Genomic DNA, 27,823 nt, shown 5'->3' with positions numbered 1-27,823 from the left:
AATTAGTACTCACATCAACAAATCAACTACCGTAACCAAAACTTAACATGGAAGAGTATCAACCTTTAAAAGAAATAATTATCGTCTGTTACAACAAACACTAAAGCAATGTAGTGCCCCTTTTGGGAATTTAAGGGCATTACATTTTTTTCCCGTTTTTTTTTTCTGAAGAATTCTTTTTTTTATTTTGCAAGTAAAATCTAATTTAAAAGTGTACAGTAATAAGAAAAAAATGTGATTTTATTATACAAGAAATATAATTTCCAAAGTATAATAAAACAAAATACTCAGTATGAGAAAAAGCTTAAAAAGATAAATCGAGGTAAAAAACTCAAAATTGCCAATTCTATCTGACAATGGGACAGGAATTTCATTCTTAATTTTATTTTTTACTGAATACAATGTCAAAGATTTTCGGTAAAGAACTGGTTAAGGATGCTTGTCTGTAAAAATGGACTGGGTCTTCATCAAAGAAAAACATGGATATAAAAACTCTGGTACTTAAAGTGCTTCACGTGCATGCGTTTATTCGCACATATGTTTCACAGAACAGCAGGAAACTATGTATCCTTGGCGAAAATTCAGTATTCAATATAGCAAAACAACGGCAACAATAATAACCTCCATTCAATGCCGTTGTTAACTATTTACATCAAAGTTCCATTTTGATGTGACTTTTGGTCATTAATCAGTTTGTGTTATCATGAGGATATCATCGGCCTACAATAGACCGACAATTTCTTTGTGTGTATTCAAAAACATCCGCTAGGGCAGGCATGTCAAATTCAATTAGGCTTATTGGCCGGATCCAGACTTAACAGTATGTTCTCTGGTTGGCCCAATCAGTACGAAAAAGTCAACGCCAAATATTTAGATTGTTTGCTTTATCATTCTGCCTATATTTGAACCCTACCCTACGGATCACTGTAATCTCACTGATGATGCGGGATCTTTTCCAAGCACAACACATTACATTCACAAAAACTGGAAAATATTATTTTCTTGGTGGATATTACTATAACAGTTGAGTAAATGGAATTTTACATCTTAACCAACTCACCACAAACATAAACTAACTGAAATGGAAGCTATGACTACAAATATGCTTGCCTCAGTTGTCAAATTGCTTCGAAATACAGTAAATAAAAAATAAATACCAAATAAGATTTTGAGGAGTGAACAAGCAATAACATCAGGTTAAACTACTAGGCTGGGCCTATTTAAACTGTAAAAATACCAGAAAATATTTTCTTTAACCCAGAACCAGACTGGACATCACCTCTTTTACAACTCTATTGCTCTCTAGCGGCAGGAAGGAGCATTTGGTTTGTATTTACTGCAAAAATCCGGCTTTTGATAGATATGAGCTAGAGACTTGCTTTTTTTTTTTTTTACAAACTCAGAATTCTGCGGTGGGCTTGATTAAACAATCCAGCTGGCTGGATCTGATCCGTGGGCCATATGTTTGACATGCCTGCACTAAGGCATCACCAAAACTTGGCAGCAGGAAAAAGCGCAGGCCTGACTCCCTTGCTAGGAATGAAAGTGTCGTGGAATTCGGTTTCCAGGCGGATGCCGGGGACTTTGAAGATGGACACGGCTAAAAAAAAAGGAGAGAGATTGACCTGAGATACCGAATAATTTTAACGCGTAAATGTGAGTCAGGATTGGCACTTACTGTCCCTCAGGTGCATGACCGGTGGGGGTAGCGTGTTGAAATAGGTCTGCTGCAGTGCATCTGGTGCCGTGATGCGGTCTGCAGGCGCTAGGACCAGCATCTTCTGAACCAGGTCTTCGGTTTTGCGTGGGAGTCGACTCAACCTGATGAACATGAACAAGATGGTCCTGTTTAGTTGCTCGAAATAATATATCCGTAAAAGAATTTAGAGTTCTTAAAGTTTAGCATTTTCGACTTCATATTTTATGGCCACAGTCAGACAAGTAATCTCTACATTGCATGAAAACGGAACATTATTTCAAAATAAAAAGACGGACTCCTAATCCAGAGGTGGGTAGAGTAGCCAAAAACTTTACTCAAGTAAAAGTACTGTTACTTCAGAATAATATTGGTAGAAGTAAAAGTAGTTATCCAAATACATACTCGGGTAAAAGTAAAAAAGTACTTGATTTTTTTTTTAAAACAACCAATCAGACCGTCAAATTATCCAATCAACAAAAAATAAAATAAAAATGTAGATATGATATAATTATATAATTATATATATATATATATATATATATATATATATATATATATATATATATATATATATATATATATATATATATATATATATCTATATATATATATATATATATATATATATATATATATATATATATATATATATATATATATATATATATATATATTTACATATAAAAAGGGGAACATGCATGCTTTTCTTGTGAGGCCAGGGGTGCTCCTCCTCTTCTATGTTTTCATAGTCGGTATTGATAAGCAACGTTTTCCATTCATTTAATCGGTAAACAACTTTTCACCCCCTGAAGTTGAATATTGTCATGTAACAAGACTGCTACGTTTGATTGGTTGGACATTGTAGAGCCTGGCGGAGTTCTACGTCAAAATAAATGCGCCTTAGTGTAGACAGACCTACGCGTACTTACGTGGAGGGGATTTATTAAGTAACGAAGTAACGACTTCAATGTTGCCTAATGTAGCAGAGTAAAAAGAAAGATTTTTTCCTCACAGATTTACTCAGGTAAAAGTAAAAGTATAGGCATTTCAAAATACAAAGTACAAAATTTCCCGAAACTTACTCAAGTAAATGTAACGGAGTAAATGTACTCCGTTACTGCCCACCTCTATCCTAATCCTAAAAAAACAGAACTGACACACAAATCAGACTAACTTTAACTAAAAGCATTCAAATTCAAGATTCAAAGTGTTTATTGTCATATGCACAGTAAAGAACAAATATTCCCTGCACAATGAAATTCTTTCCACACAGTTGCCACTACATACTATACTCTTATCATGTCAACTTTTTCCTCTCTTACCTTTTCCAGACGTTACGAAGTAGCTTCGGTTTTGAATGAAGCGACCAATCTGGAACAAATTAATTGAGTGAAAACGTTTGCCTAATACATGAAAACTGTCATGATTCTTCACTTGTAGAGCAAATATATAATCAGCAATATTTAAGGATTAATATGAAAATTGAAGGGACTAAGTTATATATTTTTAGATCAAAATCTGTAATATTGTGGGAACAATTCCTTTGGTTCCTCACGACTACCCACACAAAAAACATTTTCATCAAACAATACCCAATATTAGTATGGACAACCCAGCCTTCTTTAAGGCCCGGTCAAACAGCCTTTCACGGGCGTATCGAGGCTGAATCACGGCCAGAAATTTCTGCCCGTGAAGCAGACGCTGTTGGACGGTTTGAGATCGCGATACAGACGAGATACAGCAGTGCTTTACACGCGGCAAGAAATTCACACGCGGTTGAAAAAGTTTTGCGCTGCTCAAAACTTTAGACCACGGGTAACCGCCGGCGGCACACGTGGTACACACGAGGTAATGACGCGGTACAGACGCGGAACGACGTGCTAGGGCCGCGGCCAGGGCGTGGTTACACGCGGGTAGGACGCGAAATTTTAGCGGGTAATCGCAGGTGGAGCACGGCCATAGCACGTTTGTTCTGCGCCTGTATCGCGGTGTTATCACGTGCATTAGCGTGTGTACCGCGATGCAGCCGCGGTTACCCGCGATAAGGACGTGGAACAGTCGCCGGCGTCTGTTTCGCGGGCATACCACGGGTAAACAGCGGGTTTAGCCAACTTTGCACATTTTCCACCGCGTCTGCTTCACGGGCAGAAATTTCTGGCCGTGATTCAGCCTCGATACGCCCGTGAAAGGCTGTGTGACCGGGCCTTTATAAATAAAAAAAAACTATTAACATATCTTGATAAAATATGCATTTTGGTAAACTTTTACTCCAAAATAAATGGACTTGTATTTACCCATTAAAAATGTCTATTTTACCAAAAAGAGTCCTATCCAAAATTATAACGGCAAGAGGTTCTCAAATTAAATGATTAATCGGGGTTAAAGGGAGAGTCTATCAGAATGGTCACTTTTAGTGTCTTAGCACTCTCTAGCGGATTTTAGTTTCAACACATGTTAAAAACCTGCACTATTGAATACATCTTACATTCAACACAAATCTCAGTGCACCACAATATCATCAAATACATTTTGCCCGGAAATGAATAAAACACCCTTAAATTCCAACCCCTCTCGCTAAACAGAATCAAAAATATGTGTGCAGTCGTTATGAGAAAAGCAATGTAGCCAACAATAAAATGAAATAAAAAAACATAATGTTTAGATACAGCTTTTCTCTAAAGGCTAGAAACGGCTGAAATGAACTACTAAACTAATAATAAAACTAATGAATAACAAAAAAATACAAAATATAAATTAAAAAACAAATGTAAATTTATCGGTGTCTGTTGTACTGTGGTAAGCACATTTGCCCAACACGCGAAAGGTCCCCGATTCGAGACCAGGTGGAAACATCTGTTGGTCTGGAGAGGGATGGGTGCTGGGAGGCTGTACTTGCCCAAGACACACCACAGGAAATGGTGCCCCTAAGACCGTAGTGGTTAACGGATCCAACCAACCATTACAGACTATATTCGCTATTCCGTATGGGGTTCCATTAGTGCCAAAAGCAGTGCCCAATGCCCTGTTGCTGTATGCATGTGATAAAATGCCGTTTCTCGTGTGGATGTCACATAACTTGTGCACAAATAGAATAAAAGTTAATATTAATATGAGCAATGACACTTGACATGTCCACACAGCAACGACACCCAACACTGACGGAAGCCGGCATGACATTATTAAACATTCTGGCAAAATGTTGGCACAAGTGGAATATCATTTATAGGCAATATGTTGTCAATCATGAATCGTTGTAGTTCTGTATTCACAAACTTAGCTACTGTATTTGAGGATATTTTTTTTCTAAATCTATCCATCACTGTCATGCACTTTGAAGGAATGCACGTTGAAGGGATAGTGTGTACTTTTTCAACACTAAATGTCGCTGTATTGTTTCATGCGACCAAAAACGAGTGTTAAAGGCACAAGGAAGAATTTACACTATGGAGACTCAAAGTGACCAAAGCAAGTCCTTTTGTATTTATTTTCTATCAATATGCTGTTTCAAAAAATGAATTTAGTTATTTTACCACCAGGAGATGCTGAATAATGCACACTGTCAATTCAAAGACTTTAGTTCTATATTCCTTCTGATATATGGTGGGTTTGTTGCTGTATTGCAGTAAGAAACAAACCAAACCAATCCAACTTGTCATCTCTAAATAAAATCTATGGGAGACATGGGAATTGAGTATGACAACCTGACTGGTAATTGGGCAGCCGTGTCACTCCAGGCCAGGTATCTTCAGATGGGACTCCGAGCACCTATGAGAGCACACGATGATGGTTTGAAGTCTCTCTTCGTCTGTAGGTTTGTTGCACCTACCATCCATATTTTCTCCAGCTGGTCAAACTCGTCAGTGACTCCTGGGAATGCTGGAGAGCCTTGCAGCATCTCCACAAAGATACAACCAGCACCCCTGGACACAATTCGGAATCAGGTCCACATGTCTTAAACTTACATTTCAAGTAAGACCCACTTTGGGAACATGGTCTTAAATTCAACAGAGGCCATGTCAATGAGGTTTAAGATTTCGAATGTAATTTATACTACATGCTGGTTCTCTCGTGGATGAAAGGCATTTTCTAAAACAAGTCTCCATCACGAGTGACAATATTGGACAGATTGTATTCCAGACCCTAAACCAGAGGTGGGCAAATATGCGGCTCCTCAGGCTTTTTTATACAGCTCGGCAAACAAAAATACTGCAAATTTAATGATAATATGTATTAAATTATAAAAAGGCACTACTTATGAAAATGTGTTGACTTGGTGCCGCTTTTGTCCCCAGTGTCCCCAACATTGTTTCTTTGCTTAGTATTATTATCACATACTTATTTTAATTATAACAATATTTATCAAATGATATAAACTTCTGAGACAGCCATATTACATTTTGAGGTTTTTAATGCACATTATGACATTTAGTGTCATGATTTTCCCATTGCCCTCACGTGTGCCTGCTCGTTTGGCTCCAGCTGCTGCTCATTTCCTGATTGGTTCCCCTCCTATTTAAACTCAGTACTCGCATTCACTTCTGGTCAGCCCGTCAGCGAACCTCCGCACTTTTGAAGGCAAGCATTTTTTGACTCTGGCTCCCGTTTTGTCCCCGACATGTCCTGTATCCTGTATCCTGATTCTGTTGCCTGTATCGATCCCCGATCCAAGCTCCCCTCACCTGTCCCGACTACCCGTAACCTGATTCTGTTTCCTGTGTTGATCCCTGATCGAAGCTCCGTTCTTCTGTCCCAGGTACCCGAATCCTGAATCTGTTTCCAGTGTCGATCCCTGATCCAAGCTCCGTTCTCCTGTCCCAGCTACCCGTATCTGATTCTGTTTCCTGTATCGATCCCTTAATAAAGCTTTGTATGAAACGTTACGCATTGGGGTCCTCTGCTTGTACCGGTCATGAGATTTAGAGCATTAAAAGGGCATACCTGTGACTTTGGTTGAACTATGAGCACTTTGGGACCATTTTTATTCAAAGTTTTATTTTAGACAAAATAAGATTTGTCACATATACCAGGGTACCCCCAAAAGAACAGCCGAGGTGCCGGTGGACCTGTTCTGAAAATAGCGCACCATTGTGATTTTCAAATAAACTATTTTTTTTTAGTGGTTGACAGAGTCTATTTAAACCTACTTCTAATCATTAAACTGGCAATCACATAGAGCCAACAAAGTAATTACCTGAAGAGTTGTGATTTCAGAAATGCTTATCTGCTGAGCTGCACATGACTCAATACTAAACTGACGGACGGAAATTCTTTTTGATTTTGATGGCGACACCGCAGCCAAACCTCACCAGATATCAAGTGCTGTCGAATAATCAGTGGACCCAAGCAGGACATCGGGAGGACGGTACCACAGCGTCACCACATCTGAGGAGAAACTGTGACAGGGGATGGATTTGGAACGAGCCAGACCTGCACATGGATCCAGAAAGTGGGTCGGTGTTGCCATGGCAATGTGACTGTACATTGTCCACATCTAGCAACTCAGTGACGTGCAGTCAGGGGAGGCAGGTGAGGCACAGCCTCACCTGTCATCGTGGAATATGTAAAACTAGAAAAATATTAAATTGTTATATTTATTCAATCTTTCGCATTTAACTTTACAATTTTGTGTGTTTCTTTTTCAAAATTACTGAATTTTCACAGTTACTATTGATACTGTATAGTGAGACAAAGCAGCTATCGAGAATCACTTCTCATTAGTATCTCAGGAGAGACGAAAGGAAAAGGAAAACAATGAGAACGTTTACGAGCAAGTTACAGTGAAGAAAATAAGTATTTGAACACCCTGCCATTTTGCTCTTTCACCCACTTAGAAATCATGGAGGGGTCTGAAATTCCCATCCTAGGTGCATGTCCATGGTGAGAGAGATAAACAAAAAAGAAAATTCAGAAATCACAATGCATGTCTTTTTAACAAGTCAAGTCATGTTTATTTGTATAGCCCTTGATCACAAAGAGTCTGAAAGAGCTGCACAGACCACAGATTATTGCAAACCACAGACTATTATGACACCATTCCCTGATCTAAAACCTACATGACGGCAGATAATACACAGATATTGTCATCATAAAATATAGGTTAAATTATTTGTGTGATACAGCTGCAAATAAGTATTTGAACACCTGTGCATCATCTAGAATTCTGAGCCTGATAGACCTGTTAGTCCGCCCATTAGAGGTCCACCTGCACTCCATGTATCATCCTGAATCAGATGCACTTGTTTGAGGTGGTTAGCTGCACGAAGACACTTGTCCACCCCATACAATCAGCAAGACTTGAACTTGTAACATGGCAGACTCCAAAGACACCGGAGACAAGCATGTACACCTCCACAAGCCTGGAAAGGGCTACGGAGCAATTGCCAAGCAGCTTGGTGAAAAAAGGTCCACTGCTGAAGCAATCGTTAGAAAATGGAAGACGCTAAACATGACGATCAATCTCAATCGGAATGGAGCCCCATGCAAGATCTCACCTCGTGGGGTCTCAATAATTCTAGGAAAGGTGAAGAATCAGCCCGGAACTACACGACATGAGTCGGTCAATGACCTGAAAAGAGCTGAGACCACCGGTTCCAAGATTACTCTAGGTAATACACTAAGGTTCCCCTGCTTAACCAGCACATGTCAAGGCCCGTCTTAAGTTTGCATATGACCCTTTGGATGATACAGAGGAGTCAGGGGAGAAAGCTTTGTGGTCAGATGAGACCAAAATAGAACTTTTTGGGCATAATTCCACTAATCGTGTTTGGAGGAAGAAGAATGAAGAGTACAATCTGAAGAACACCATGCCTACTCTGAAGTGTAGGGGTGGTAGTATCATGCTTAGGGAGTGTGTTTCTGCACATCAGGACAATTGGAATGCATTCAAGAGAGGATGACTGGGGCCGTGTATTGTGAGATTTTGGGGTCAACCTCCTTCCCTCAGTCAGAGCATTTAAGATGGGTTGTGGCTGGTTCTTCTAACACGACAACGACCCGAAGCACACAGCCAGGGAAAACCAAGGAGTGTCTCCGTAAGAAGCATATCAACATATCAAGGTACTAGCATGGCCCAGCCAGTCTCCAGACCTGAACCCAATCGAAAATCTTTGGAGGGAGCTCAAACTCCGTGTTTCTCAGCGACAGCCAAGACACCTGACTGATCTAGAGAAGATCTGTGTGGAGGAGTGGGCCAAAATCTCTCCTGCAGTGTGTACAAACCTGGTAAAAAACTACAGGAAACGTTTGGCCTCTGTAATAACAAACACAGGCTACTGTACCAAATATTAACATTCATTTTCTCAGGTGTTTAAATACTTATTTGCAGCTATATCCCACAAATAAATTATTAAAAAGAATAATGCATGTTGATTTATGGATTTTTCTTTTTAGTTTATCTCTCGCACAGTGGACATGCACCTACGATTAAAATTTCAGACCCGTCCCATATTTCTAAGTGGGAGAAATACTAAATACTAATTTGCAGCTATATCACAGAAATACATTGTTAAAAAATCATGCATTGTGATTTCTAGATTTTTATTTTTAGTTTATCTCTCTCACATTGGACATGCACCCATGATGAAAATTTCAGACCCCTATTATTTCTTAGTGGGAGAAATAGCAAAATAGCAGGGTGTTCGAATGCTTATTTTCTACACTTTATCTATACTTTTGTTCAAAAGGAGCGGCGCCTGGAAGTAAAGGTAATGCCATTTGAATAGTTTTTCAAAGTGGGTTTTTAAACTTAACACGTTAAATGTTGCCAATCAAATGGTGGTAGGTTCATTTATTTGGAGATCTGACTGTGCCTCACCGGATATGAACTTCACCCGACTGTAGGAACTGACCGAAATCTGCCAGTTTAAGTTCCCCCAAGTAGCTAATGAGCAGGTTTTGAGGCTTCAGGTCTCTATGGAGAATCCGACGTTCGTGAATAAAAGTGAGTCCGCGCAGCAGCTGGAACATGAAGATCTACGAGGAGAACATCCATATTCCTAATCCTTCGATGGGAAGTTAAAATTACATTCATTTTTATACAACTATGAACCCATACATACCCGCACATTGTGAGAGTGCAGACCACCAGGATGCTGGTCCATATACTGGGCCAGGTCCGTCTGCTGCAATCACAAACATTGGCAAATGAATATCTGATGGAGCTCAAGGCCATCCGACGGGTGCACACCACCAATTGGTCTCACCACGTATTCAAAGACAAAGGTGAGCGAGTCTCTGGAGTGGATGATGTCGTGCAGAAGGACAATGTTGGCGTGCTTAAGGCCTTTGAGCAGGGATGCTACAAACACACACACACACACACACACACACACAAGGATGCACAAAAGAATGGTCTATTGTCACATTGTCTGTGAATGACAAAATGTGACACTGAGTCTGGCGCGGATAGGTTTGGGGCAGGTGGTGGGGCCACATATTTATTGCACCTAATAATGCATGTGTCGTTTTGAGGAGGTATAGTATCTGCATAATCAATATGATGATGGAAATTGGGGCCGTGCAATTAGCAATTTCGTTGGGATGAATTTATAAATGAAGAAATGGCACTAGGTAATGTTAACGAAAACATGTTAAACCAAGATTTTTTTTTTTTGGAGAACCATGACGAAACTGTGACAAAAATGGGATTAGAATGACACAACAGAGATGTTTAATCTGCGTGGCATGAGTTTTCTTTTGCGACACAATGCAAGTTGGGGTACATTATTTGGACGTGAACTTTAACGTGTGATAACTCAGCCATTTATACATATTTGTTTTTAAACTTCCAACTACTCAAAATGTTTGGTAGCATCAAACCTACCAATACACATATACTGTAGTTTTTAATTTATTTATAACAGCCAAATGTGCCCCCCGACCCTTAGGACGGTACGTCCTAAAAAGTGCCTGTTAAGAAAGCTATTTGAACCGTATATACATATTAAAAACATTTCTAAGTAAACATTTCATATGGCCTAGTTAGAGCTTTGAAAAATTCAAAAAGTGGTAACTATCTTTTTCAATACATGCCCTTTTTTACAAAGCAGTGTCCTCATAAACCTCACCAGTTAATTTTACCCGCAAACCACTATTATTTGGGCTGTAGCACTACCAGTGTGTGAAGGTGTGAACACTCAATTTTGTTTTTACTTAGCATAGAAATGGACTCCACAGCACTGAAGAGAAAAATACCCAAATCGTGGGAAATACATCAAAATACATCATATTTATGTTATGACAAAGATTAGGAATTATATTGGATATCTATACGTCCAAATAATGTACATAGCATGTTCTTTGTATAGTATGTGGTTGGTATTCGTTTGCGCTACACAATACAGCTACATCCAGTGGTCATAATAGACACTGGCCCTTTGAGTCACGCACTCCTATAGAGAGACGTCAAATACACATTTTGAATAGGTTTGCATTTGGCAGCGCATACAATTGAAATACAGTTCGATGCCAAAATAGAAATAACAATTCAGTCATGTTAAGTCTAGGCACACCTCAAACTACATAGAAACAGTTTGTATCTGTGTTTGTTGTGTGTATTTTAGTGTCCCCAACCAGATCACCTTCTCTGATAGCAGTGAACGGCATTCCCTCTTCTGTCTTTGTCTGGATAACCTTCAGAGCCACTAACTGCCCGTTGATTCTAGACAAAAAAATGAAGCATCATCGTTGTCATCTTAAACTTTGAACAGCTCCAAATTAACATCTGAGTCCTCACCTGCTGATGCCTTTATAGACAGATGCATAAGAGCCTTCGCCGAGTTTCTCCAGGCTAACGTACGAGTTAGCTGTCCCAAACTGCAGTCCTGGTTCCTGGTATTAATCACACACACATATCCAAATACTTTTTGTGGAGCTGATTCAGACTTGAGTTGAGCTTTGAGAATTGAGCCCGGGCATCATCTGACCAAGTTAAGGGGGTCTTGGCAGTTCTTCTGGCTCCAAGGATCACTGTTGCTGCGGCCTCGCTGCACTCGAAGCCGTCGCATCTGTAGCGTGTGGAACCAGTGAGGCTGAGGCCCGCTGTCCAGATCCAGCTTGGCCAAGAACATGCCAACAAAAAATAGCAATCAGTTAAGAAAAAAATAAAATCATCAAAACCTCAATAACTTTGATGATATACCTCATGAGCTGGCAGTGATGAGGAACTGTTGCTCTTCTTGGTTCCTCTATTTACCAAGCTCAACACCTCCACATGTTCATTCTCCTCCTGGTCCTCCTCTGGGGCCACTCCCTGTGCGGTGGCCCCTTCGTCCTCCTCAGCTTGGACACAGTAGCATCTCCTTACCCAGCGGGACAAGCGGCCCATAGCTGTTTCCTCCCTGTTTTGGGCTTCTTCTACTACTCATATGACCAACGGGTTGTTTGGAGGAGAGCAAACATGGTCTCATGACTAGTTCTCCCCCACCCCCTCCTGGGCAGAAGAACAACAGTGTCATTCAACATGCAGCATACTGCTGCTCTCCAGTGGGCACAGTCAAGAACTTGCACCAATTGCAGCCATCCAATTGGTTTTCTTTTTGTTTGGCATTTATAAGGAAATAACCAAGTAGACTGACTTAGTTTGTACTATAAAGCTGTTTTCAACCATTGTGCCCAGGGCACAGTGTGCTGTGGTCGGCCGAGTAACTGTTACCTCTATCAATATATCAATATCAGTAGGGGGTGACAGGATACCATTTTTATTATTTCTTACATACTAACAATCAAAATGGCCCAGAGTTGCCAGGCCAATAGAAGATTGGATTCGCCTGCTTGGAGTGGTCGATCATCCCAAACTGAAAACTCAAAAACTGTGTTGTAAAGTAAGCTACTTTTAGTATTTCTCAGATTCCTATGCTATGAAATCAACTTGTTTAACCTGTTTTTCTATTTTCAATATACAAGTAGCCATCACACACACACACACACACACACACACATATAGTCACATTTTCAAAGATCTATGTTTTCAGTCTAATTCCATTGTTTTTAATACGTTTTCAATGTTTTTCCCGTTGTATGAAATGTAAAACGCATGCGCGACTCCATTGTATGTTACTGCGCATGCGTGACCTTTCAATAAATACGTCTGCTGACCCGGATGTAGTCAGAACGGCCTGGGCGGCCAAGCAAGATGGCTGCCGGGCTCCTACATTCGCGCAGTAGTTTTAACATTTTTAAATGCCTCTACTTGAATATTTTTGTCAGCAATGAGTTTATATTTTTATCAACTCCGACAGAGTTGATATTTATTGGGGGTGCCTTGACAGGAAGCCTAGCTAAAGACACTCACGGAGGCCTAAAGTATAACTCTGTAATCAAATCCAAATTTATTTTCAAAGCACCATCAAGGCACTGAATGCCACTCAAAGTACTGTATAAAACATTCAGTGTACAATACAATACAATACAATAAAATACAATTGAAATCCCCCCCTTTACCTCAACCCAACAACCCAAAACCCCAAATACATCAAAAACACAGACACCAAAAATGGTTAAAACACAGTAAAAACAAAATAAATAGTAATAGAAAAAAATATATGATTTTGACAATGCACAGACTAACCATGTGAAGAAAGGGACCTAAGGGAGGCTTATCCACACTGATAGGCACGGCAACAGATGGTCTGAGAATTTTCAGCCCATGAACCACACTTAACCAGTGTGCTACTGCCCACAAAACAGAAAAAACTGACATGATAAAAACTAGATATAAAAAATGACTGCAACCCAAAACGTAAAAATCTGAAGTAAAGAGTAAAGTATGTTACAGTAAAATGTTACAAGTTAAACACATCCAACTAAATAAAAATGATCATTTAAAAGCCTTATTATAAAAGTGGGTCTTGAGCCTCCTCTTAAAAAAGAATCAAGCGTCCCTCCAGACCTAATGTCCTCCGGCTGAGGACAAAAATGGCTGAATGCTGCTTCAACAAAGGTTTTGGTCCTCACCCTGGGAACATTTAACAAACCGCTGCCAGAAGACCTCAGGGACCGCGAGGGGTGATAAAATAAAAGCAAGGTTCATGAAAATTGGTTCAGCTGTTTCAGAACCTGTCACACACACACACACACACACACACACACACACACACACACACACACACACACACACACACACACACACACACACACACACACACACTTCCACAAATCGGCAAAAATATAAAATACATCATAAAAGAGCATTTCTTGAAAAACTGATCCAATGACATCTGCTTTTGACAATCCGTCGGAAATCTTCGAGGCAGACGTCATCATAATAAGTGATACCCAGACCAGCCAAAATTTTTCCTGGGTGATTTTTTTTTTCCACAAATCTTTAGATGTATTTAGTTTTGGCTGATACAATGAAGGCTGCATCCTCTTTCTTGTCGTCTCTGAACTACTCCTGTAGGGCGGTTTGTCTTTTCATACCTTTCTATTATTTCTTGCTAGTTTCGATGGCCAGAAAAAGACTCTTCTTCTTCTTTTCCCCTTGTACGCTTTTCTGCATATCTTTTGTGGGATAACAGTACTGTAGACTGCTTACAGAACGAGAAAGGGACACGGAGAGCATGCCGAGAAGGGGACACGAAGAGCATGCTTGGGTTCGAGAATACGCACTGGATTGGCAGGTGCTTACAGAGTGGGAAGGGACAACGAAGACATTGTTGGGTTGACAGGTAGAACTATGGAAGCGGAGAATGGCCAGGCGTACTGTAATGTATTTTTGACTTTGTATCTTGAAACGCATTTGTAACAAGAGGCAATATTTTCCCGTTCAGGTACTTTGTAACCTGAGACTTGTAAATAGAGACATTTGTAAATAGAGGTAGCAATGTATTAAATTAGATAACTTGTTTTGTTTGATAAATCTGTTCAAAATTGCACAACTGAAAATAATGAAATAACTTATATAAAGTAAAAATATTCCACAATTTGTTGCTGGTTTTAATCATGATCTCTCTTCATTAAACTGAAGAAAAACTAAAATAAAAACAAATTAAAGTTAGGGTGCAGTAAAATATTTTTGTTTCATTAGCAGATCTTTTCTATCTTATTTTATCTTATTTTTGTAATTCAATGAAAATGAATTAAACCTAACCCTTAAAAAAGGTTAAAAATAAAATAAAATCTAAAATGGAAATATTCACCAAAATCAACAAGCTGTTTCTTGATGTACCACAGTGACCTCAATTCATCCATCCATCCATTATCTGCACTGCTTATCCTCAGTAGGGTCACGGGTGTGCTGGGGCCCATCCCAGCCATCTTCGGGCAGTGGGCAGGGGACACCCTGAACTGGTTGACAGGCAGTCGCAGGGCACACAGGGACAGACAATCCGCTCGCTCATTTACACCTAGAGACAATTTGGACTGGTCAATCAACCTAACAGGCATGTTTTTGGAATGTGGGAGGAAACCGGGGTGCCCGAAGGAAACCCACACAAGCACGGGGAGAACATGCAAACTCCACACAATAGGTTTGATCTCATAACCTCAGAACTGTGCCGCACACCCGCTAAACACTGTGCCTCCGTGCTACCCTAGGGACCACAAATTATAAGAAAGCCTAAAGAACATTTTAGGCAACATGATCATTTATAATGCCCTAAGATAGCTGGAATGGGATCCTGCAGCCCTGCAACGCAAAAACCATCCATTTTTTGCACCGCTCATCCTCACTAGGGTCTCGGGGGGTGCTGGAGCCCATCCCAGCTATCTTCGGGCAGGGGACACCCTGAATTGGTTGCCAGCCAGTCGCAGGGCGCACAGAGACAAACAACTCACTTGCTCATTCACACCTAGGGACAATTTGGACTGGTAAATCAACTTCACGTGCATGTTTTTGGAATTGGGGAGAAAACCCAGGCAAGTACGAACAGAACATGCAATCTTCACAAGGGAACGCTGTTAGCTGGAATTCTACCAATGACCTCAGAACTTTGCTGTGGACGTGCTTAAAACTCAGCTGCCGTGCTGCACGGATAATAATTCCTCCTTTTAAAAATAAAAGTAATCAATAAATTTAAATTGATTCGTTTTTTTTTCAGCAGACAGCGTGCCTTGAGTTTTTTTGTGTGCACTTCTGCTCAACAGAGGTTGGGAACACTGCTTTGATGAGTGTTATTTTATATCTGTGGGTTACCTGAGTACTTTTCTGTTAGCCTGATATTTTTACTCCACCAATGGAGACAGATTTCTCAAAACTGAAGTGGAAAGTGATTTAAATTCAATGTTATGTTGTTGTTGGGGTTTAAATGTAGTGTATGTTTAACTACGACCAGCAGAGAGCAGTACAGTGAGATGTATTAAAGATTGTATCGGCAGCCTGGGTACGTACTGGTCTTTTAATATTTCGTTTTTTGTTGTTTTTTAACTGAGCTGGGAACTTTTTGCCAGTCAATTCCAGACCATTTTAAGGGTCAAGATTGATTTTAGAGTTTAGTTTGAAATTGTATTTTTCTTTTTGCATGAATATGTATGTTTAAATTCACTCTCGTGAGAGAATGTGTGCCCTTATAGCTACTCACCTGACTCACAACAACAGATAATTGTGTCATAAGGGGCATTTAGGGCGGCAGTAGCTCAGGAGGTAGAGTGCTCGTCTTGGGATCAAGGGATCTCAGTTCGAATCCCGGCTTGTCCGTGTTACATGTCGAAGTGTCCTTGGGTAAGACACTGAACCCCTGGTACCCCCAATAAGCAGGTTAGCGCCTTACATGGCTGCAAGGCCGCTATTGGGAAATGTGGAGCACATTGTAAAGCGCTTTGGGAAGTTATTGACTTGAAAAGCGCTATAAAAATGCAGATCATTTCATTTCATAAAAAATAATGTATCCCAGCCATTGAATCATATGCTTAAGAGATTTTCATTTATTTCAGTTCTGTCAGTTGGAATTCACGTGAAAATGAATCAGACTGGTGTACTTGTGTATTCAAAACAGTAACATAACTTAGCCATTAGCGTGATAGCTTAACGTAAAAATTAAATCAGTATTTAAGTGTCGAGGCACCTTTCAGCAGATCCTTGACCAGCAAGTTCTCTGAGACGATTACTGAAGCAAGAAAAAGAATTGTAGGAAAACACAGGAAGAAAATAAAGTTATGGGTTACAAACAAAATTCTCCAACAGTGCGACGCGAGGCGGGAACTAAAGAGGAAGAGAAACAGACTTGGAGGAACAGGCAAGTATAAAGCAGCCAACAAGAAAATTAGAAAAAGCTTGAGAGAAGCAAAGGAGAAATGGATTGAATCCCAAGAACAAGAAGAACAATTCTAACAAAACCTTCCAGTAAAAGACCTCACACAAACAAAACAGGCAAAATTCCACAGCATTCGGGATGAGGTAGTGAATAAGCTAACTGAACAAAAAGAGACCATGAATAAATGGATCAAATACTGCTTCAAACTCTACATCCACCCGACACAGGGAAACCCAGAGGTCCTTAAGAATTCATGCCCAGGGGAAAGTGACGACTTTCCTATCCTCAGATAAGAAGTAAAGGCAGCAATTACTTAGTGATGAACAGAAAGTCTCCAGGAATCGACAACATCTAAATCAGAACTCATACGAAACGATGGTGAGAAAACTATGGACATCTTAACAAAGATTTGTAGAAAGATCTGACAAACAGAACAGTGGCCATCTGCAAGGACAAAGTCACGAATAATTATGCTATCAAATAAAGGAAACCTTCTACTAAAGAATCATCAGTCTCATTAGCCATGCGAGTAAAGTTATGCCTACATAACAGACTGAAACCGCAGGTGGAAAAAAATCCTAGCCAAAGAACAGGCAGGTTTCAGGGAGCGAAGGAGTACCACACAACAGATTTTTCATATGTTCATCTAATGTGAGAAGTTTCAACAACACCAGAAAAACCTCTGTCACGTTTTTGTCGATTTTTAAAAGGGGGCCGTTTATGGGCCACCATGCGGAAGTACAACATGGGCCAGAAGTTTAGACCATTGAACAACTGTATGCCATTGCCAACAGTGCGGTACTGATCGATGGTACCAATTAAGCATGCTTTCGAACCACAGTCTGTGTGAGACAAGGCTGCATTTTTTTCTCCAACTTAATTCAACATCTTCCTGGCGATGAACATGTCCGAAGCTCTGTAGCAAGATGAAGCTACAGTCAGCATTGGGGGACACAACATCACTAACCTCCGTTTTGCTGGTAATATTGCCGGATTGGCATGAGACGAACAGAAACTCAGAGATCTGGTCGATAGGCTTGGCAAAAAACATCAACCCAGTATGGGATAGAAATCAACACAGAAAAAAACTAAAGTTATGACCATTAATCCCCAAGGTATAAACACAAACATCACCATCAACTACAGAGAGCTAGAATCTGTCACCAAATGTAAAAATCGAGCAGCTGTCATATTAGAAAAGGGGTCAGAACCAGATATCATGGCCAGGATAGCTGAAACCACAGCCACACTTGCCAGACTTAAACTTAGCTGGAGGGACAGGAACATAGCAGTGAAATCAAAGATAAGGCTCATGCAAGCGTTGGTTTGATTATATGATTATATTTTATATATATACACAGTGCATCCGGAAAGTATTCACAGCGCTTCACTTTTTCCACATTTTGTTATGTTACAGCCTCATTCCAAATTGTATTAATTTAATCTCTTATCTCAAAATTCTACACAAAATACTCCATTATGACAATGTGAAAAAGTTTTTTTTTAAAACTTTTTTGAATTTATTAAAAATAGAAAACCTTCAAAGCAGCAGAAATTGTTCTGTATCCTTCCCCAGATTTGTGCCTCAAGACAATCCTGTCTCGCAGGTCTACAGACAGTTCTTTTGACTTCATGCTTGGTGTTTGTGCTCTGACATGCACACTCAACTGTGGGACCTTATATAGACAGGTGTGTGCCTTTCCAAATCATGTCCAATCAACTGAATTTACTGCAGGTGGACTCCAATTAAGCTGTAGAAAGATCAGTGGAAAAAAGATGCACCTGAGCTCAATTTTGAGCTTCATGGCAAAGGCTGTGAATACTTATGTAAATGTTATTTCTTAGTTTTCTATCTTTAATAAATTCAAAAAAAGTAAAAAAAAAAAAAACGTTTTCACATTGTCATAATGGAGTATTTTGTGTAGAATTTTGAGATAAGAGATTAAATGAATATAATTTGGAATGAGGCTGTAACATAACAAAATGTGGGAAAAGTGAAGCGCTGTGAATACTTTCCGGATGCACTGTACATACATATATATATATATATATATATATATATATATATATATATATATATATATATATATATATATATATATATATATATATATATATATATATATATATATGTAACGGGTGTAATCATAACTTTTGTTTTGATGAAATTCCTGCCGAATTATGTTTGTTTAGTTTATGTGTGAGCGTCCTGCAGTGCCGAGTCCAACAGTGCCACCTGCTGGTATGAGGTAAGGTTTGGTTTGGCTTCTGATTTTGTGACCGGAAGGCGGATATTGTTGGCAGTCAGTGCGCTGCTAACGGTAAGCCACGATCTTTTGGTGCTCTGCAAAAAGTTAATTTCAAACATTTTAAACCACAGCTGACAAATCTCTCAACATCAACAGTAATGTGATTGATGTTGTCAAGCTGTTTGGATCTATTTTCGTTTTGTTTCTGCTGTCATTTATGTTAGTTTCGCCAGACGTTGCACGTTGTGCTAAAATGCTAATCCCCCTTATAGTGTTGAAAGCCAGCGGAGGTGCTAACCACATGTGTGGATATCTTGTGACCCATTGCAGGTAAATTGTATCCGTTTTTATACTCGTTATTGTAATTATTACTATTTTCTCATATATATAAAAAGGATGATGTTGGTTAAAATTCAGATTAAAGAAAAATATGTTGAATTCATTGTAAACGTTAAAAAAACACTATTCGATCTCTTGTTAAAAGTATCTTGTTAAAATGGATGTAAAAATAATTGTTGTGGTTGATTTTCTGAACTTGTATTGTATCTCAACTGTAAAGAAAATGCTTTGGGCAGTCTACAGTGCGCTGCTAACGTGTTGAAAGCCAGCGGAGCTGCTAACCAGATGGGTGGATATCTTGTGACCCATTGCAGCAACTGTAATAAAAGCCTCATCATCCAGTCCAGCGTGAATGTGGATCTTTGGTGGGACGGGTACACTGTGGTTACATATATATACATATATATATATATATGTATATATATATATATATATATATATATATATATATATATGTAATATGAAAATATTTGGACGGACACACAATTTTCATCCAACCATACTGGACTTGAAATGAAATATCTTGAGCAGAAACCTTTGTCAGGCCTTTACAGCAGCAGCCTTGAGTTGTTACTTGTTTGTGGGTCTTTCCGCCTTAAGTCTTGTTTTGAGCAAATGAAATGCATGCTCGGTTGGGTTGAGATCTGGAGATTGACTTCGCCATCGCAGATTATTCCACTTCTTTGCCCTAATAAACTATGGGCTGATTTTGCTGTAGGCTTTGGGTCATTGTCCATCCGCTCTATCAAGTGCCGTCCATTTACTGTCCCAGGCTGGAACAACATTGAATATCATCACCATTTCAGGATTTTAGTCTCTGTCTAGGCTCAATCTTACTCTTTGGGTTTTCCATTCTCGTGTGCCAATGTACCCCGCCTAAAAGGGAAATTTCACCTAAAAACGATTTCGTGTTTCATCGCGGATGATGGTCTAATGGTGCACAACCAACCTCGATAGGCATGCCTGGTTCTTCTTTTGTACAATCCAATTTGTACACGTGTGGTTTGCTACCATCGACCGTATTAGCCTTTAAATATTTACTGGAAGCATTCGACCTTTCTTCCTGTCCCTCCCAGACCTTTCAATCGACATTTATTAAAGCATGCACGGCTTTCCTGAGAGCGACGCAAGGTAGGAAATAGTTTAGCGTCCTCCACCGCTCAATGTGACAGCCCCTGGCAACGGGATGAGAAACGAGGCAGCGACAGGGACGTAATTGGACGACGGAAGGAGGCTGAGGGAAGATGTGGGAGTTAGAGGGGGGAGGAGGGTGCAGTAGAAGGACGAGAGGATGGCGGACAAAGGCGGCGAGCAAATGGGGCGAGTAGACGGTTGGGACGGGGAAAATGGGGGAACAAGGGCAGAGGTCGAGGGAGATTTCTGTCTGTCTCGTTTCTTATCGTGCCAATTTAAATAACGTACATACACACACAGGCAATTTCTGCGTGCGGCTGAGTGGGCGTGTTGACATTTTATCACCAATGTTCAAATTGGTCAAACTGCTCCTGCAAATGTGACGCCACACCATACACCTCATGTGCCTTCATGTGAGGGGCAAAAATTGCTTGTAAAGATGATAAAATAATGCTCAATTAAAGCCAAATAAATAATTGTTGATGTTATGTGGTTAAAGTTATAAAATTTCTACTGCAAATGAGACTGAACTGACAAAAACATTTGCCAATAGCATATCCTTTAAACTCAGCTAATTGTTCACCTTTTTAAGTGATGATAAACCTCACAAACCCAACGCTGCACCTATTTACTCAACTAAAGACAGACTATGTAGAATAAAAACTAAGGTAATTTGTCCGAACAAGTTTATTTTATCCACAAAATAAACATCACCAAATAATCCTACCGGCATCCTTCTTAGTTCTTTCCGTACGTTCAGTAAATTTAATGTTGCTTATCATACATAGATGTGCAGGATTACCCAGACTTCATCTGTTTTACTGATGGTCTTACCTTGAAACAGAAACGGTCAAACTCTAGTTTAATTTGCAGCAAAAATGTAATGGTATCAGTTCCCAGTGCCAATGATATTTTGACCAAGACCAACTGTATTAGAGCTGAAAAGGGCAAGACAAGTTCAGTCTCATAAAATACCAAGTTTTTTTATTGTACAAAAAGTTGTTTTACGGCATACACAATATGAAATGATCAAATATAAAAATAAAAATACTGTGAAAATATATAATTTTACAGTTAAGTAATTGTCAATCAGGAATGCTGTAATCCCTCGTTTATTACAGTTAATGGGGACCAGAATCCCAGGTGGTAAAAAACTGCGAAGTAGCCTCTGCAACCATTTGTAACAAGCAGCAATAATGGACCAGAGATAAAGGATCTCCCCCGCACGGTTACTTCTTATTTTAAGCGATAAAGCCGCCTCACATGGCACTTCACTATTCAGCAACAGTTGACAGTGGATAGTGGTTTATTCTAGACTGGCCACAATGACAGGCTTCAGCATCCCCAAAAGAAATAAAATAGCTCTGCCAGCCCCTGCTCTTAACAATAGTTTACTTGGGATAATGGATCGGGTCCAAAAACTGTGTTTTGTTTTTTTATGGAACGGCATACTCCAGACACAAGAGCTTTCTACAAGTCGTAGCTCAAAGCAATATGCGATCAGGGATAATGGCTCGCAACCTCACAGGTGCAGTTCATTTTGGATGGAAATACAGTAACTGCAGAAAAAAGCCGCCAAGCAAGGAAAAAATGCACTCCACCAGCCCCTGCTCGCAGCAATACTCGATCGAGGTTGTTTGTTTTTCAACTCACAAAGCACTGAGGCTACAAAGTACAAAGCTCTATAAAGGGATTACAGTAACTCAAATTTTCAATAAAATCAGGAGTGTGTAAAATGTTGTTTCATTTAGGGACACAAGCTCCAGCTTTTCTCAGCAAAAACAACAAAACAAAACAAAAAAATCACACAAAAAGTAAACAATTTAAAAAATATATAATAAGCTCTGTTGGTAGTTGCTGGTAGCTCACCCGTAGCTTACCTTCCAGGTCTTTTCTTGCTCCTGTCGCTTTTCTTTCACTCACTTTGCTCATGCTAGCTTTTACTAGCTGCCTGTCTTGTTAGCCTCTGCAGCTAGTTCTTGCTAAGCTTTTTGTTTTGTACTTATTTATTGGTTTTATGACCGACAGGAGCAAACAATTGAGCTTTCCATTTACTGCTAATGTAGCACATGTACATTTTATGGATAAAACTTGAAACTTCTGAACACAAAAAGGAAAAAAGGAGAAGCTGTTTAGTCATTGAGTAAAATCAGGGCCATAGCCCCGCAAACACACACAACGCGCACTGCGGTGGGCATGAAATTCCCAGGAGGGCACCAAAAGAAATCAGGGTCCTGAAAAAAAGGTGTAAAGTGTTAAAAGTGTTTATAATATTCACTAATATGGTTAAAGAATACAAAAGCAGCATAAACCAAATTTCCCGAGAAAATGGGTGAATCTGTTTTGTCTCATAGTGCCTCCAAGGGGTATGTCCAATTATGCCTCATTCGCAATTTGGTGGACACCTGTGCAAACATGGCCTTGAATCGGCAACAAGAGTCTGTAGCGGAGAAAGGAAAAAAAGAAAAAAACAGACGAAGCTCATGCGTCGCTTGCCGGTAGTCAATGTTGAAATGGAAAAGCTCACTATTGTACCATATTTCCATGCGCATTTGGTGCACTGTTTTAAAGGGCGCACTCTCTTTGGTTCGAATTGCTTTTTGACGGTTCATATGCGAAAACACACTGGCCTATTAGATGCGTGTCTCACCCGACCACCTTTAATACCAAACAAGTGTGTGTATTTAAAAAAAAAGCACCAGGTACAAGACTGAGTTTGACTGTGGTTTGATCAAGTATTAATCACATCGTAAATCACCGGAATACAACAAAACTGGGCTTAGGGCACCCAAAACGGCTAGGAACGGGCCTGAATAAAATCACATTTAAGTCAGTTTGAAATCTGATTTACACAATAAAACAAAACACCTCTAAAAGCTTTATATATTATGACTTATTTAAAAAAATAATTATTTAAAATGCTCCCCATCGCTTCTCAGTCATTCCATCATCTTGCTTCACAAGCAGATTTTATCCAGGTTTAAGCCATGAAAAAGGAACCAACTTGTCGGCGTGTAGTGACGAAAGAGAAGCCTGCTACCCTATGAGGAGACGTGGAAAAAATGAAGACTATCAAACCCTTTAACTTTTTCTAAGCTATTCTAGGAGGTGTCAAATTCATGGCCTGCAGCCTAATGTGGCACCACCGCATCATTTTATGTGGTCTGTGAGACAACGCCAAGAGAAGCACACAAGAAAAATAAGCTTCATCATGTCACCTAATGACTTGCAGATTTAAATTTTTCTTTTGCAGGTGTTTCCCGATCTTTTTCAAGCTGGGAGGTACATTGTGTTACTGATTAGCGCAAATTTCATCCAGTTTGCTATTATTAGGTTGTTACAGCGTTATTACCAGGGTATTTGTTGAAAGTATGGTTAAATAGGCTAGGTCAACTGTTAAAGAATAATTATAGGAGAAAAACAGACTGGTGAGTTATTTTCAGATCAGGCCCACGGGCATCTCAGATGTCCTTATGGGTTACCCTAGTAACACCTATCCCTGGTCAACTTGCAAAGCACCCACTGTAGCTGTATTTGCTGACTACCATTTATCAACCAGAGAATATGGAGGAAAGGCAAACCAATGTTACTTTACTTAAAATAAAAGTCACAGATGTGTGGTTAGAGGCAATACAAAAAATGCTAAATTAAAACAACAGCACCTGGGTTTCTTTGAAGAAGTTTAATGAAGCTTTAGCTCTTTTTTATAGTAGATATGAAATCTTACAATGAAGTTCCCATATTTAGGGTAAAATCTCCGTAAAACAAAGAGAAATTAGAAATACTTTTAAATCCCTCAATCAATTATTTGAATTCGTGTTTGTATGCTAATTTTGTCAATTTTCAGCCTGCTGTCATGGACCAGGAACGGAGATGGGACCGACTTGCGATTGTTTAACACAGCTTTATTTAGAAGGAGGAAAGGGCTTGCACCCACGATCCGGTGATCGTCGGTCACGGGTAGCAGATCGCTTGGAATGCGGAAGTGGCACTTCAGTGTCGAGCGGAGGCAGTGTCGAGAGCGAGGAAAAAACAGGTCGATGGCCGAGACAGAGGAGCAAAAACGTGAACAGGTTAAGAAAAGAGGTCGGCACCGGGAATCAGACAGGAAACGTGGCAGGATTGAGTCAAGAGTCAAAAAGAACTTGCCCAGCGTGGAGCTGAGGTTCGCAGACGAACTGCCTATCATTGACAGGAAGATGGTGGTTTGAAAAGACGTAAGCAGCCAATCAGCGTCCGTGGCCGTTGGTGCCAACGGAGCAGACTCAAGTGCCCCGCATCAGTAATCATGACACCGGCTTGTGTTACCTGGGTTAAATAAATCGTAGTGGACCTGAATTTTCTAATCTATTTATTTTTATTTTTAACAAATGCACAATTGATAAATAGTACAAGAGATCAATTTTTTTTGAAGGAAAACATTAAGGAGAAAAAACTCTTCAGTTTAGAATCAAATCTTACATCCCTAAATCATAATTTAATCGTGGTTAGCGCGTGTGCGGCACAGTTCTGAGGTCATGGGTTCGACTCCAGCTACCAACCTTCCTGTGCGGAGTTTGCATGTTCTCCCCGTGCTTGCGTGGGTTTCCTCCAGGCACTCCGGTTTCGTCATTCCAGAAACATGCATGTCAGGTTAATTGGCCGGTCTAAATTATCCCTAGGTGTGAATGAGCGAGCGAATTGTCTGTCTCTGTGTGCCCTGCGACTGGCTGGCCACCAGTTCAGGGTGTCCCTTGCCCACTGCCCGAAGATAGCTGGGATGGGCTCCAGCACCCCCACGACCCTACTGAAGATAAGCGGTGCAGATAATGGATGGATGATTTAATTGACAAAAATAGTAAATAATATTGTTCATGAAAATATTTCACAATGATTCTTTCGATCAGTTTTTGACCTTGCTATAGATCATCCTTCATAAGGAGCTTGCTTACTTTCTCCGGTTTTTCTTTGTGGTCTGTTCCATGTCATGGCTCACCACCCCCAGGATGGGCAGAGGGAGAGGAGGAGGAAATGATGAAGGCTGGGGTGTCTAATTGATTTCCTAATTTTCTTCACGAAAGAGCGAGCAGGTCAGATAAGAGCAAGCGCGAGCGAGAGAGCAAAAGCCCGAGAGGAAGAGAGAGCAAACGTGTTAAAAGCTTTGCCAATGAAGCATGAAGATGTGTGTGTGTGTGTGTGTGTGTGTGAGACTGTGTGTGTGCGCGCGTTTGGGTCTTCCTCCTATGCTTGTGACCTTGTCTTGGTGGACTGTGTGTGACAATGCATACGTAAGCGTGTGTTTGTGTGTGTGCGGGAAAAAAATAGGGAACCTTGAAACGGTCTTTCTTCCCTCCTCTACATTTCGCTCTCTCTCTTCTCTCGCTCTCTCATTTAAAGTCATCCTCACCCTTCCTCGCAATTTTCCACCAAGCTGTTTTTTTTCTGGCTTTTTGTTGTTTTAACACTTGGAATAACCTTTAAGACCCTAAACGAGAAGGGATGTGACCTTCTCGTTGAGCATTGAGGGCGATGCTACGGCCAAGGTCATCTGGGTTCCTTTTTTTGGGTTTTGGGTCCAAAGGCACTGTACATTACAAACATTTTTGTAATATTTTTGAAGGAGCTGTACGGAATTTGAAACTTTGTAACTCGCTGTCGCCATCTCCAGGCTTGTATATCATTGCAGCCTCAGTAAGCTAATTCATGGTGCCCGTGCAAGTATATGCATTTCTTGGAGACGCTTCTCATCTTTTTTAGGGTTTGGGTTAGTGTTTGGACTCTACTAGAAGCAGGCCTTTCCTTACTTTCACCATTTTCATTCCACAATAACAAATAAGAACAAAAAAAAATCTGCGAGACTGACGTCACTCTCCAGCATTTGCCCCGGCCCCCATTACGCGAACCTAATAAGTTCAGCCCCAAACAGCTCTGCTAAAAGTAAGATAAAAGCAAATAAGCACAGTGGAAATTAAAGAATAAACGCTCTTCAAACTCAGTTGGACATTGTTGACAAATACTAAATAGAGAAAACATTTTACTTGCAACTTTTAAAGGACATCTCAAACGACGTACGCCACCATTAGCTAATACATTAGTTTGGTGGAAAAGAAACCATTGAGTTTACAAAAATGTGTTCTGTTACCTGGATTAGTTCTGGAGAAACTATGGTCTACAGGCCGTATGCAGCCCATAAGGCTTTTTAATGCAGACCGGCAAATAAAATGGTAAAGATGTGATAATATCCAATCTAATCTCATCTAAACTACTTTATAAATCCTGATTTGTATGTGCGTGTGTGTGTGAGTGCGTTGGCTCTGAAACGGATAAACCGATTTTGATGAAAGTTCACACAGGTGTAATTTAGGCCTCTGCAAGAGTCTTCAGCTCAATTTTTGTGTCAAGGTACCATAATAAATACCAACATTATTGATAAGCATCAGCTTTCATGTAGTCTCTAAAGCCTTCTGACAGACAAATTGGGTACTGCAAGTCCTGACCACAGACCACTCCGAGAAGCCGAATTCAATCTTCTGTCAGATCGGCAACTGAGGGACATATTTGTTGAATATAATTGTAAAAAAATACTTCTTATATAAATAAATACATTTGACAAAGTACTAGGTAAGGCTTCAAGCTATTGTCTCACCTGTTTTCTAGCAATGATGCCCATGCAACACTCATCTACTAGAATTTGATTGCAAAAAAAAATTATATATATATTCAGATTCAGATACACCGCAGCCATATCCCCCTAGTGGGAGGTGGCTAGAGTCATTTCTGACTCTTTTTGGGAGATTGATACAGAGGAGGGGATTCCCAGCCCCCTCGCTCAACCCAACTGAGGTGTTGGGAGTCATTAGGTGACCAAACCCCCCAATTCCAACCCCTAATACTGAACGCCAAGCAGGGAGGCAACGGGTACCAATGTTTTAAGTCTTAGGTATGACTCGGCCGAGGCTTGAACCACAACCTCCCAGTTTCGGGGTGGGCGCCATACCCCCAAGGCCACCGAGGAGATGGAAAAAAAATAAAATAAAAATAAATAAATAAATAAATTTTTATATATATATCGAGAATAAATATTTCTGTTTGTTCCAACTCAGATTACTCAATGTTAGTAGCAGGTGCAGTGATTACTTCAGTGTGTTACCTTTCAAAAGAGACCAAAACCATTCATATTCTCCTAACAGTTCAAGAACAGCATTCAATTTACTTTGGGTACGTCTTGGATTGGG

At 40.0% G+C, this 27,823-nt stretch overlaps 1 protein-coding gene across 1 annotated transcript; it reads right to left on the bottom strand.

Annotated features, from left to right (window-relative positions):
* Positions 1-499: 499 nt before the first annotated feature.
* Positions 500-20,494, bottom strand: cdk15 (cyclin-dependent kinase 15). Its single transcript, XM_088329937.1, has 14 exons — positions 20,425-20,494; positions 11,838-12,128; positions 11,623-11,751; positions 11,433-11,527; positions 11,278-11,357; positions 9,901-9,995; positions 9,757-9,819; positions 9,547-9,670; positions 7,006-7,126; positions 5,526-5,619; positions 5,401-5,464; positions 3,022-3,070; positions 1,679-1,821; positions 500-1,600 (listed from the first exon to the last, which is right to left on the bottom strand). The coding sequence occupies exons 2-14, from the start codon at positions 12,021-12,023 to the stop codon at positions 1,488-1,490; spliced, it is 1,356 nt and encodes a 451-aa protein (XP_088186063.1). The 5' UTR covers positions 12,024-12,128; positions 20,425-20,494; the 3' UTR covers positions 500-1,487.
* Positions 20,495-27,823: the final 7,329 nt, after the last annotated feature.

The sequence above is a fragment of the Urocampus carinirostris genome, chromosome 3 (assembly GCF_059441175.1).
Source record: "Urocampus carinirostris isolate Australia breed hairy pipefish chromosome 3, RoL_Ucar_1.0, whole genome shotgun sequence".
Classification (NCBI taxonomy): domain Eukaryota; kingdom Metazoa; phylum Chordata; class Actinopteri; order Syngnathiformes; family Syngnathidae; genus Urocampus; species Urocampus carinirostris.
This window is presented reverse-complemented; position numbering and strand designations above follow the sequence as displayed.